Genomic DNA, 13,129 nt, shown 5'->3' on the forward strand with positions numbered 1-13,129 from the left:
ACCTAAGGTGCCGCAAAGTTAAACTGTCTCCCAAGTGGGCACGTTTACAAAGTTTAAATTTAGGAATCTGGTGGCGGCTTCGTAACCCAACATACTCGCCCCGTTGGAAGCGTATCTTTCAACAGAATTCTTTAAGGATTGGCTTTGTCAATCCAGTCGGTGTCCTCACTGACTCCATCTCTTCATAATGCCGACTGCGGTTGTAACTGCTTATGCATTCGTCATCAGCATCTTTCGCCAGTAGAGCGGACTGCTCCTCGTTTTGTCGTTTATCTTATACCTCGGCGAGAAAGTGTTCCGGCAGCAAAGTCAACAGGCCGGGCAGGTTCAACATGCCAAAGAACTGGACCGTAGAATCATCAAACAATTGTGCCCAACTGCACTCGGTTAGCAGATCAAATCGCAGTGCCATAAATATGCGCCATGGACCCACCGGGCCTACGTCAACGCTGTCATGCGAGAGGATAAGCGCCTTCCTCCATAGCTCCACCTCTGGTAATTCCTGGACGAACGTATACACCGGGGCAGTTTGGTTGGTCGGAATCCGTCGCGAATGCTGCTCCCCATCCTGATGGGGATGTAAGTGCCGATGCGAGAGAGGCTGCTGCTGCAAGGGCTGTTGGTCCTTCTTGCGGCAGTCCTGAAGATGGAACACCGCGGCGGTGGTTACTTAACTCCATGTTAATGCGATTGCTGTTCCTGGGCTGCAATGCGGGGCATCTTATCTACTGGCCTGGTCCCGAGGAGCTAATTCCGTTGTCCTGTGATATCCCTGATATCCCTATCTGTCCCTGACCATGGCCACCCTGAAGCATTTGTGGTAAACACTTGTTGATCAAGTTAGCCTCCAGCGAATTTTGGTAGCTCAAGAAGAGCAGCGACGGTGCCCTATTCCTGAGTGAACGCTGCTGGTGGCTACGATCAAACGGACCAATACCGTCAGCAAAAGTTAAGTGGGAGTGAATTCGAGTGAATAAGCATTACGAGAATGTTATCATATTTCTCAGCCAAGTTAATTTCATTTCATCAAAACCAAGTTCTTCAAGATCGCAGAAATTTTTTCTAAATGTTTGTCGAAGCTCATCGATCAGCTCCAACCACACATGAAGAACGAACTCATCAAAAGAAATTATTGAAAAGCTTGAGAGCGAGTCCGCTAAATGTTCCGTTTCACTCGATTATAAATTGTAGTCGCCTTGGGATCTTGGCGGCCATGCGCATGCAAGGAGGGCTACTACTCCAGTTGATTTCGGAGGCTACGGGGAAGGCTACTGCTCCGGTTTACCTCGGAAGCTATGCGGAAGCAAGGAGGGCTATTGCTAGGATTTCGGATTCTATGCGCACGTTATCCAACCCGTAATTGTAACACTCTGCCGCAGTTGATAAACAAATTTCAAACTCCAATCTCCGCAGCTTTGCCTTTGCACTTGTTTTTGTCGCCAACACTTAGCCATCCGATAAATAACCAAATTAAAAGTAAACACAACATCCAATTGGAGACCAAGCCATGATCAACGTATTGCGCTTCAATCAAACTGCATCAGTTAGCAAATTTCAATTTCACAATAAAGAGTAATAATTTCAATATAAAGCTTTTATCCTAAAAGTAATTGAAAGTTCAAAAAGTTAGAAATGAAAAGCTTCTGGCCGAGGTTGATTGGATAAGGATTGAGAATTAGAAGAAAAGTCTGAATCGGGACGAGATCGTGAAAAGCTTCAAATCAAAGATTTGCTAATATAAGCTATTAATAATGTGTCTGATAATTGTTAAAAGAAAACCGAAAAAATATAAAATAATAATAATATAAAAATTATTTTTTAGTAATCATTTTAATTGGCGCCCAACGACGGGCGGAGTACTTCAAAAGATATAAATAAAATGTTAACAAAACGGAACTCGCGCCGTTAACAACTTACATTTTTAGTGGAAAAATTAAAACATCCACATTTATCCAACGACATCTAATTACTGTGACAGTGATCGTGAAAAAACTTAATTGGAAATTAATGCAATAAGCCAAAAAGGTGAATAACAAGAACACAAGAATAATAAAAATCAGACTCAACAAGAAACAAAAATTAAACCAAACCAAAATCTATAACCAAAAATATTTAAAAAATCAACACCAAGAAGGAAGGAATAAGGGGAATAAATAAGTTAGGCACTGTTTGGAAATGGTTAGCTGGAACTCCGGATCACGATGATTTCATTACAATTCAGAATAAAATAAACGACTTAATGAGGTAAAATCGCTTTCCGATCACTTTGAAAATATTTTTATTTATCAAGAATTGCCGTTAAGAAGACATCGTTTACGATTGTTAACAATCGACTTGCAAAACATAATTGATACTATTACACTAGCAATAATGGATGTATTTAACACAAAAATGTTAAATAATGAAGACATTAAAGAAATATTAAATCACCAGCAAAAGCCTATAATTATTGCAGATATAATGGCTATCTCCGTAATCAAAATTGTACCACATAAAGAACTCTTAATTATTATTATTAGTAGAGCACTCTTGAATGCCTCTACCAAGCTTCTTCTTTGTGGACAAAATTTTAACAGCTTTGTATGATTAGCACTATATATTCTTTATGAATCTTCATTCTTTAATTAGCTAATTTAAAGCAATGAAAAGTCGAGGCTTATGTATCAATTTTGAACGATATGTTTAATTGGGCTTAGCGAACGAGATTCTGCATCGATGAGATATGTATAGGTAACGAAAAGCGAACGATAATGAGTGACTTAATTGCAGAGCGAACAGCAAAACGCTAAGGGCAAGTGCGAAAGAGAGTGCTGACGTCGCAAAACCATATAATACAATAAATGAAAAAATCCGTACAGTCAATTCAGCTGAATATGCGGAGGAATACCATTAAGCAAGATAGATAGATAATAGATAGATAGATAGATAATCCTTTACACATACAACCATAGAATTATTCATGAGACGAGTCTTTTTTTCTGGCCAGCGAAAAGTGAAAAGTTCGAATTATCATCGAGGCGCTGGATTCAGAATTAAGGGTAAACGAGTGCCAGGTGAAATTCAGGTCAGCTATCTCTTAAACGTAACCTTAATGTAATGTAGACTCGCGTTCTAAGTTTCCAAGCGGTTCGGGAAGGGAACACGGCGATCGAACTGATTTGTTCCCGGAGTCGGCCCAAAGTATTTTTTTCATGGCCAAGGTCTCTAGCAGATCGAAATGGTGGAATTGATTTTCAATGGCAGCATTTTTCTCTAAAATTTGTGTTTGCAATTTATGGATTGAGACCGCTTATTTTTTTGTTTCTCTTTGGCTGCCGGCTGTTCACACGCACATATGGTGATCTATGTCCGAAAGAAATGTATGTATACTTTAATTAATTCTTGAGGTGCCAAAATTGTCTCTCCGCTCTAGAATTATCTCATTTAAGTTAAGTATTTATTTTAAGGGGAATAGAAAATATTATTATTGACAACTAATATACCTTTTTCATAATGTTTTAAAAACCTAACTTGTTTGCCTATGACTAGGATGTATTCCCTGTGAGCCGCGGTTTGCGACCAAAAGGGACCATTCAGGATAACAACTGTTTGTGATTTTTTGGTAAAGAATAGCCAAGGTAGGGCGGTAGGGCATTACACGATCCTCCACCACACCTGAGGATCGGGCGGAAGCTTGTTGGGTAAAATAATCTTTCTGTCCGTTGTCTGTGTCGTGGATGGCGATTTGCCGCACATTTCTTAATTGTCGTAGCACCCAATCACATTGATAATCAGTAGAATAAAATTAGGCTGAGATTTCAGGACAAGACTACCACCCCACATAACCGACCAGGAGCTGCTTGACCTTCACGCGTGCGTCCTGGAATATCTCATAACACCACCCTAGCCTTATGAATCGTTACAAATACCATAACAAAACCTCTAACCAAAATAGGGAAACCAAATACTACAAAACACAACTAACTTAACGGAAATCATTGGTATTGGTATCAAAACCTTAGACTCGGCCAGAATGAAATACTAATAAAATAAACTACTGAAAGAATTAAATGGTTTAACTGTTCATCAGCAAAACAGGCAGAACGTGGTTTATTTGACTTAATAAGTTAATCTTTTAAATTTCTTTTTGGGACACCTAAGGAAAATGATATGGTAAGATTTAATAAAATAAATGGATCTAATTGCAGAAAATGTAATTCAACTTCATATACTAAATGATGGCATACATTTTGTGAATGTAGTACTTCAGAAGCTTACTAACTACGAAAATACCGGAATAGTACTCGTTTATAAACTTTTGCAATTTATTGAATTCATAGAAGACATAGAAATGAGCATGCAACGTTCACGTCCTGGGCTTTTTAATGCGAAATTACTAAATTACGATAGGTTAGAAAGCATTAACAGCCAAAATATACTTTTCATCAAAACATCAATATCATTTAGACTGTTCAGAGCAACAAACATATTTTGAAAATGAGAATAGAATTTAGAATCAAGACAAAAATATGTTAACAATGAATGCATAAAAATATTATTAAGCGTAAGAATCCAATTTGTAGTTCTATGCCGACTGCCCCAAAGGAAATTACCCAATACGTTTAACCAAATATAATACTTACATGGAATCTAACTGAAAAAAGAGAGAATGCTATAGTCGAGATCCCCGACTATCAGATACCCGTTACTAAGCTAGTCTAAATGTGAACTCAAAATTTAATTATTTTTCTTGTAAATCGATAGATACGATACTGGAGAATAAAATGAGAAAAAATTTTAAACAAAGCGATACACATTTTCACAGTTAATAAAATTATGAAAAAATATCCAGCAATTTTTTAAAAATGTTGCGTGGCGGTTTTAGGGCATTAGAATGGTCGCGGTAAAAAGTTTTTTTTGCTAATCGATAGAAATTTACAAGACAAATTAAAATGTAAAATAATAAAAATGTGAAAAAATATAAACACATCTATGTCTCTAGGTCATGTCTTCCCCCCGGCTCAGCTGCTCCTGGCCACTTACGCCGATGACACTGCCATGCTGGCGTCTCATCCTTCACTGCAAACTGCCTCCAACGCAGTCCAGGAATGGCTGCACGCAATCGAAAAATGGACTGCCAAATGGAATGTGGCCATTGACTCCTCAAAGTCAGCCTGTGTAACTTTTTCCCTGCGACCCGGAACCTGCACAGATCTGACCTTCGATGGAAGCCCTATCACCAATGCTAGTTCGCACTGCTACCTAGGAGTTCATCTAGATCGGAGACTGACCTGGAGGGCCCACATCACGTCGGTCAAATCTAAGTCACTGGCGAAGCTAAAAAAGCTCGACTGGCTCTTCCACTCCAGCAAACTTCAAATGAGCTCTAAGGCTCTTTTAATCAAAGCCATTCTCGCTCCAACGTGGAGTTATGCCATCCAGGTGTGGGAACTGCCGCCAAATCCCAGCTTAATAGGCTCCGTGTGGTCCAGTCGAGAGCTGCACGTCACGCATCTGGGCTCCCCTGGTACGTGACGAACATGGTCATCGAAAGAGATCTGAAAGTTACCCTTCTTGGGGATCAGATTAATTTCCACAGCAGCCGTTATGCCGACAGGCTTATGGCCCACCCGAACCGACTAGCAACTATTCTAGCTGATCCCATCTCCCTCCGAAGACTGAAGAGGGTACACCCCAGCGATCTCCTTACCCGGAGGATAACATAACATATTACATTTTAAGTAATTGATAACTAGTCTAGATTTTCCTTTCTTTTGTACTTTATAATTAAGATTCCACTTGGTCTCATTTATATTTATCACACATTAGGTTAAGTTCAGAGGAATTACTGAACGATTCCTTTTGAAACCTTAAAAAAAAAAAAAAAAAAAAAAAAAAAGATCATGTCTATGTTTATATCTCTAAAATGAATCTCAACCTTCTAGCTTTCATAGTTCCAGAGATCTCGACGTTCATACGGACAGATGGACAGACGGATAGTCAGACAGGCGGACATGTTTAGAGCGACTCGGCTATTGGCTGTTTACCAAAATCCCACTAGTATGAAACAGCTGATCCCTAGACAACGACGACGACGATAACAAGAAGAGCAACGACTGCAGATGAAGAAGGTTGCGAATTAGCGTGGTGGCGATTTCGCAAAGACGACGATTAACGAGAGGCGCAACTCTACGACAGCGAAGTGCTGAACGACGGTGGCTAAGGAGTTATTGCCGGCGCATGAAAGAAATAAGTTGTGCCTTCTGCCCGTGTGGCTACACAGCGACAAATATACCACGACGATATATAATTTCGTCCGGGATTGAGCAAATGTGAACGGGTTTGGACAAATGTGATCGGGAATGAGCAAATGTGAACGGGATTTAGCAAATGTGAACAAGATCGATGACATAAAACAAAAGTTGTATGTGTAAAACAAACAAAGAAATACAGTTGAATTTTTTTTTACTATAATGACATAATAATGTTTTAAATAATTTCATAAGTGCTAGCTTACGCTCAAGCAAGAAAGAGAACAGTGCTGCTCTGCATAAGTTTGTGTTCGAGTGTAAAGGAGACAGAAGTAATTGGCAATGACTATCTCTGGGGCATCATGTGTATGCATTAGGGTTCGGCTTATTATTTGTATGGAGGAAAAAAAATTCTAAAATTAAAGGTCTGTTGGTCTCAAATTGTTCGTTTTGTTGTAAAACTTAAAGTTGTAAAGTTTTAGCCCGATTGGATAATGTTTAGAGGTGCCTTTTTCTAACCGTTTCAAAATGCATCTTGACGAGATCTTGGCACTTCGCGTAGCAGATGGTTACAGAGTGGTTACAGAGCGAAATTTAGCTGAAGATCAAAAAGTATACAATGGCAGGTCATTGTTCACTCTCAAAGATGTAGAAGGCAGCGTATCTAGTTTCTCTGGAACAGGAAGTCCTGATGTAGAACAATGGATCGATGAGTTTGAAAGTTGTTCAACTACTGTCCAGTAGAGTGATTTGCAACTTTTTATCTATTCGAAACAGATGCTTACAGGAGCGGCTAAACTGATTGTGCACCTTTTAAGTTAATGACTGGAGTAGATATGTTTCTGATAATAAGGAGCTAAAGGATTTAGTAAGCGAATTCGTGATTAGAGAGTTAGAAGAAAAGCGTGAAAATTTGCGGCAAGAAGCTCTTAAAAACATTAGGGATATACAGGAAGGAAATAAAAAAGCATTTGATTTAAAAAGAAAGCAACAGAAGCAGTTTAATATAAATGATTTGGTAGCCATAAAATGGACTCATTACGGAGTGAGGCTAAAGCTGAAAGGTAAATATTTAGGCCCATATAAGGTGGTGATCTCAGATCATGGGAGATATGAGGTTGAAAAGATAGGAGACAATGAAGGTCATATAAAAACAATTACAGTTGCAGAGTATATGAAACCATGGCCTTTCAGAGGGCGAATGTCCTGTCAGATGGGCCGATTGTGGGAATTGGTTAGATTAGATCTTTCGATACTTTTACATTGCAGCCCTGATTAAAATGCAACCCTAGACAAGAGCAAGCTATCGATAGAAGTGTAGAGTGAAAGGGAGTCGAGTGAAGTTGTTGCCAAGAGCGGATGTTCCTAAATCGAAATAATAAATTGCGTAATAAGTCTAAATAATTAAATGTGAAGTCTTTAAGAACATAAATAAGTTTTTACACATATAAGCTCTACTATTTGTTTCATAAGAACTATTTAAACACAGAACAACATACATATTCAAGAATCGGTAGGACCAGCGAACAAGGTTTTGGTTATGGAAAAATCATCAAATTCCTTTGATCATTTTTTTGTTTTATAATTAATAGAATAGAATAATTAAAGTTTAAAGTCCAAAACGACACTAAGATCATCAAAATGTGTAATTCTGCCCCAACAACTGCGAACTTAGAGTTAGTCGCGTATATTTGGTTAACACGTCAAAAGGTCATAACTTTACACTTGGGGCCATTTAAGTTTAGTATTTTATTAGGGAAAGATCAAAAAGTAAAGCTAAAAAAAAAGTTTCCTAGAAGTGAATGATTAACAGGGTCAATTGCTTTACAAAATTCAGTGTCGATGAAGCCCTGCTTTACGACGGAAATTGGCTCCAAAATGTGAATGGTTGCTGATCTGCGTTACATAAAATCGTGTTGGTAAAATTTACTCGAGCTCTTAAATATTAAGAATGGATAAAGCGAACCGGTATTTTTTATAAAGTTTTTGTATAAACTGTTTTATATATACCGTTTTGTATAAAGTCTTGACTTTACATTTCATTTAAAAGAAAAACATTAATTAAATAAATTTATCACGAAGCATTGAAAGTGAACCCCTGCCGTTATCTCCAAATTCAAATAATTTAGCGATTAGCAAGTAAATGTTGTAATAAATCCAATGCTATAGCATAGTTTCCATTCGAAAATGCCAGTGAGCGAATGGTTTCCGACGCAGTGTCCTTTAGACATGATGCTGTACTGGCTCTATCGACCGAAAGAGGAACTGAAATTCTTCTCAAGCGGCAAGATGATAGCAAAGAGAATTAGCGGCAGCTTCCGTCATTTGGCTATATGCGCCCAAGCGTCAACAGGGGAATTTATTTTATTGCTCACTGCCTTTAGTCTGTTTTGAATATTGCAGACAAATATTGTTGTTCAACAACAAACTTAACAATATCGGCTTTATAATTAATGTAAAAGATTAAAGCAGCTTTGCATGTTTTTCACTATGTATTGTTTATGCTAAAATCACGTCGGGGTCACCAAATGTTAAGCTAATATTGTTGTTTATAAGCCATCTTTTACGAAATGAAAAATAACGATTAATGGGTGTAGCGATTTCGAATGATTGTGTTATTTAGTTTGCTCAAACGAGAATTTTCATCCATGGCCATATGCAGGAGTTACGAAAGCGAGTATTAGGCGAGCTAATTGTAAACCGAAATCGAATTCAGAACGCTGAGCTAAAGGTGCAAGCGTAAGAGTACAAGTTAGATAGAGCTGCCGCATTTTGTACGGAAAGCCCAACCCTAGATGACGGCACCAGGACTACCACTTCCTACAGGCGATGCAACTTGGATATTGTTTTTGTCCGCTGAGTTGCCGTTGAGTTTTATTGCGTCTCCAAAGTTGGCTAGCTTACACATAACCAATGAAGTAACATCTGGCGGCTTCGGGACTTGAGAACAACTATCACATGTAAAAGCAAAAAAAATAATTGATAAGTTCCAATTACAATTAAAAAGAACAACACCATAAGCTAAGAAATTGTATTGAAAAATGAAACCGCTTATAAATTAGAAATATCTAGCAATATCAGCAGTGAAGAAAGTAATAATAATAACAATAATAATGAATAAAAACTCCACGAGTAAGAGAGAGTGAAGAGATAAACATATAAGAAAGTTCACAGTGGACATCATGACAAATAATTAATAAGTTATATTGTTGCAATACCACATGGTTGGCATTTGATAAGCGTTTTTTAAAAATTAATTTAGGATAAGTTCTATGTAGTGGTGGGACTAAATGATGACGCTAAACCAAATCGATCGTCTCCTTGACATCTTCTCCTTTGGCCACCATCGCTAAAGTAATAAGAAAAATCGCAACTATCGGAATCTTGTGTGAAACTCCGAAACCTGCAGACTAGTTTGCTGGATTTAATGTATTAAAGAATGCTAGTTTACAAGCTATGAACCTTGGTCAATGATTTATAGATCTGGCTGTCATAAACTGTTAAAAGGTATCTGTAAAGTCCGTAATTTGATAATATTTTTGAGTTATTATTTATTAAGTATTCACCTACAGTACAAGAGAGCACTCTATTACTGTAGCATTCTATTTAGGCTTAAGTGCTAAACAGCAATAACAATAATCCTAACATATAGAAATCATGCTACAATTCAACCATTTTGACATTACCAGATTCCGGATCTTCATGATTCACACTTGACTATCAATTACTTGTGTGTAACTTAACCAGAACCAATCTATTTTTTCGTATTTTCTGGCTTTCGTTTTTTTATCTTTAGAATTATTACTACTTAAGATACTTAGGCTACGTTAAAACCTTTACCATAGCTTATCAAATTTTTGTAATCTCGTACCACTTTACCTTAAGTTCGCTCCCGTATATTGTCAATTTTCCTCCAATTCATATATAAAAAAAAGAGAGAATGCAATAGTCAAGTTCCCCGACTATCATATACCCTTTACTCAGCTAGTGGAAATGCGAACGCGAAATTTCATCATTTTTCTGGGTTATCAATAGATAGTGGCGGAAAAAGTTTAACAATTTTTTAAAAAGGTGATAGGAGGAAGACAAACTAAAAAACGAAGGCAGTATTGGGCGGTTTGTGGGCGATAGGGTGGGCGTGGCAACATGGGCAAACCAACTGGCACTGCGTCTATGACTCTAGAATTGTTAGCTTTTGTGCTTTATTCTAAGAATAAAAAGCACAAGCTCATGAAACAAAATAGCTCCGACTACCTGTCGTTAACCACCTTATTTTACAATAGCTAGCTGAGTCTCTAGGCCAGTAGCCAAAGGAAGCCAGTTATCTTTCCAACATAATCATCCAAGATCTTCAATTGGATTCACCATCCAACGCCTCTGTGCGAGTTACCATAACAGCGACAAACTTGTCTTCACGAACGCATCTCTACTCTGTGCATATCAACGAAGGGGATCATAACAACCGAAGAATATCATTAGTGACATACATAAAAATCTAATAAAGCTTTCGTCTTTACTCTGTGAGCATCGACTAACGGCATAAAAAGCTATAGCGTGTAACCATACAAGTTAACACAGCTAATAATACAAAACAACATTTAACAAGAATTGCCTAAAATAAGAAATAACAAAATATTGCAATATTGCTCAGTTCAATAAACTAAACATCCGCCGACCCAACTGAAGAACTGCAACATTGTAATACACTGTAATGCAGAGCTTTGCCGCGTCGCTGCCTAACACCCACAGCTAGCTTAGGGTACCATAAGATCTTTTCTGTTCAGTCACAATTTAGAGTTGAATAAAACCACAACGATTTAAAGTTTCTGAGTTTTTAATTAAACGGAAATTAATTTACATAATTATTTTTCAATAAAGCTTGACCATTCTGAGTTGTACCCTCAATCATCTATACATTTAAGTATAAGAAAGATTCATATGTGCATGGATAAGTGTTGTAGCATTGTTTTTTTTTTAATCGAATTTTTATAACCATTACTCCTTGTAGTATAACCTTGTATACCCAACGCCTTAAAAAGTATATTTTTATATTCGCAAACCAACCACGTCATCATTATTTCTATCGGTAATTCAACATTAAAACTATTTAGAATGGTTGCTTGACACTCTATCATTGTACATACCTTCGAAGAAGTGGTGATGGGACTCCGGCAACTCGTAAGCTATATGAGCAAAAACAAATTTATTGTGTAAAGACCTCCATATTGAATATACTGACGCCTTAGTAAACGCATTTACAAACCGATCGATATCTTTGTCGAAAACTACAAACGTCTGGTTAAGCGGAAATTTCGAAAATGTATAAGCACTAAATACTTTTTTGTAAGTATAAATTTACCTCGCAGTGGGTGACTTCAATAGATATAATTATTTTTATCACAAGGTCATCCAGAAACAAATTTTTGTTTTGAATATCTTTTTCCTTCAATCTCTTATCAACAATATAATGACCTCTGTTATCATCAAAGCTTTTAATATTTATTCCCACAAAGCTTATATAATCCGACTTATGAAGTAGATGGAACTCGAATTTATCATTCCAAAATATACAGATAGTACTCTCGTTTAAATATGTCCCAACTGAGTAAAAGGTTTAAAGATTAGAATTAAATTTAAAACGTAATTTAGTTTTCGTACTAATAGCACTTAGGACAAGTGACCAACTCAGATCTATAAGCATTTTCGCCTTGCACGTTGAACTTTGGTAAACTAATCTAGTCAGGCAAATGAAACAACGAGCTTTATGGTGGCCAATCGTACCAATAAATTTGTAATGCTAATTCGAGCATGTATACCTTTACAAACAAATTGGGTAATTGAATAATAGTCGTGAATGTGCAAACAAAAACCAAATTAGTTTAGCGGTTGGCAACGTTGACCTCGGCCCTATTTTGGTTTCCCCTACTAAGACAACATCAGAACTATCGAAAAGTCGGCAGTCGCAGATATGTCTCATATCAAAAGAGCGCAAAGAGTAGGAACCAATACTAGAAACAAATATGAAACAAGCCGAAACCGACCATGTTAACGTTATTCTATATTTTAAATAATAATAATAATTATATAATTATCGTTTACTTTTAAACCTTGTTTGAAGCATGGAGCACATTCTTCATGTAAAAAAAAACGGGTTCGCAGGCAGGAACACTTTCTATAGTTAGGCTGACAGCCTAAGGAAGAGTGCGAGCGAGAAGCGAAGCCAGAAGCTATAAGCAGAGCGAGAATATGGCATAGTGATAGCATTTACACTACCTGCGTAACGGGTATCTGATAGTCGGAAAACTCGACTATAGCATTCTCTCTTGATGATTACTTTTGAAGCGATATCCCTGAAAAATGATGACATTTCGCGTTCGCATACACACTAGCTGAGTAACGGGTATCTGGTAGTTGGGGAACTCGACTATCAGATTGTGAAGAAGTGTTGGCGTTAAATCTTTGTAAGGTTTGTGTGCATTAGGGTGGGCTAGGAAACAATGCATATTTGTCTCTGGAATCTGCATGTTTGGCGGCAAAAGGGCATGAGTACCATGCTTACAAATGTAAAATGTCAAATAAATAAATATTTCAGTATATTCCAAGTCCAAATGTAATTCATTTTGGTATTTTGGGTGGCTGTTTGTTTCAAGCGTTTTTGCTTTCCAGTGGCCATTTCCATTTTGTGCGAGACCAAATACGCTCGAAAGAAACCGTGATCCACATCGTCTTCAACCACCTGTTTGTCACAGTTAGTCACGACAAGTATCTGTCACATACCAGTAGCTCGCAGTATATACACTACAGTAGTTAGCATAAGCAATTTGACAAAATAAGCACTAAACTTTTTTTCTGTGAAACTTTAAAATCGCTTGACTATTTTTGATGAATTGATTTAATGA

General features: G+C 37.4%; 1 protein-coding gene across 1 annotated transcript in view; it reads right to left on the reverse strand.

Moving 5' to 3' along the window:
* Window positions 1-11,978, reverse strand: part of LOC6739267 — a 49,362-nt gene extending 37,384 nt beyond the window's left edge. The window contains exons 1-3 of the mRNA XM_016172160.3: window positions 11,889-11,978; window positions 11,590-11,831; window positions 11,375-11,525 (exon numbers count right to left, since the gene is read on the reverse strand). Coding sequence (XP_016025993.2) covers window positions 11,375-11,525; window positions 11,590-11,831; window positions 11,889-11,931 — 436 coding nt within the window. The 5' untranslated portion in view covers window positions 11,932-11,978. The remainder of the gene's footprint in view (window positions 1-11,374; window positions 11,526-11,589; window positions 11,832-11,888) is intronic.
* Window positions 11,979-13,129: the final 1,151 nt, after the last annotated feature.

This window comes from Drosophila simulans, chromosome 2R, assembly GCF_016746395.2.
Source record: "Drosophila simulans strain w501 chromosome 2R, Prin_Dsim_3.1, whole genome shotgun sequence".
Classification (NCBI taxonomy): domain Eukaryota; kingdom Metazoa; phylum Arthropoda; class Insecta; order Diptera; family Drosophilidae; genus Drosophila; species Drosophila simulans.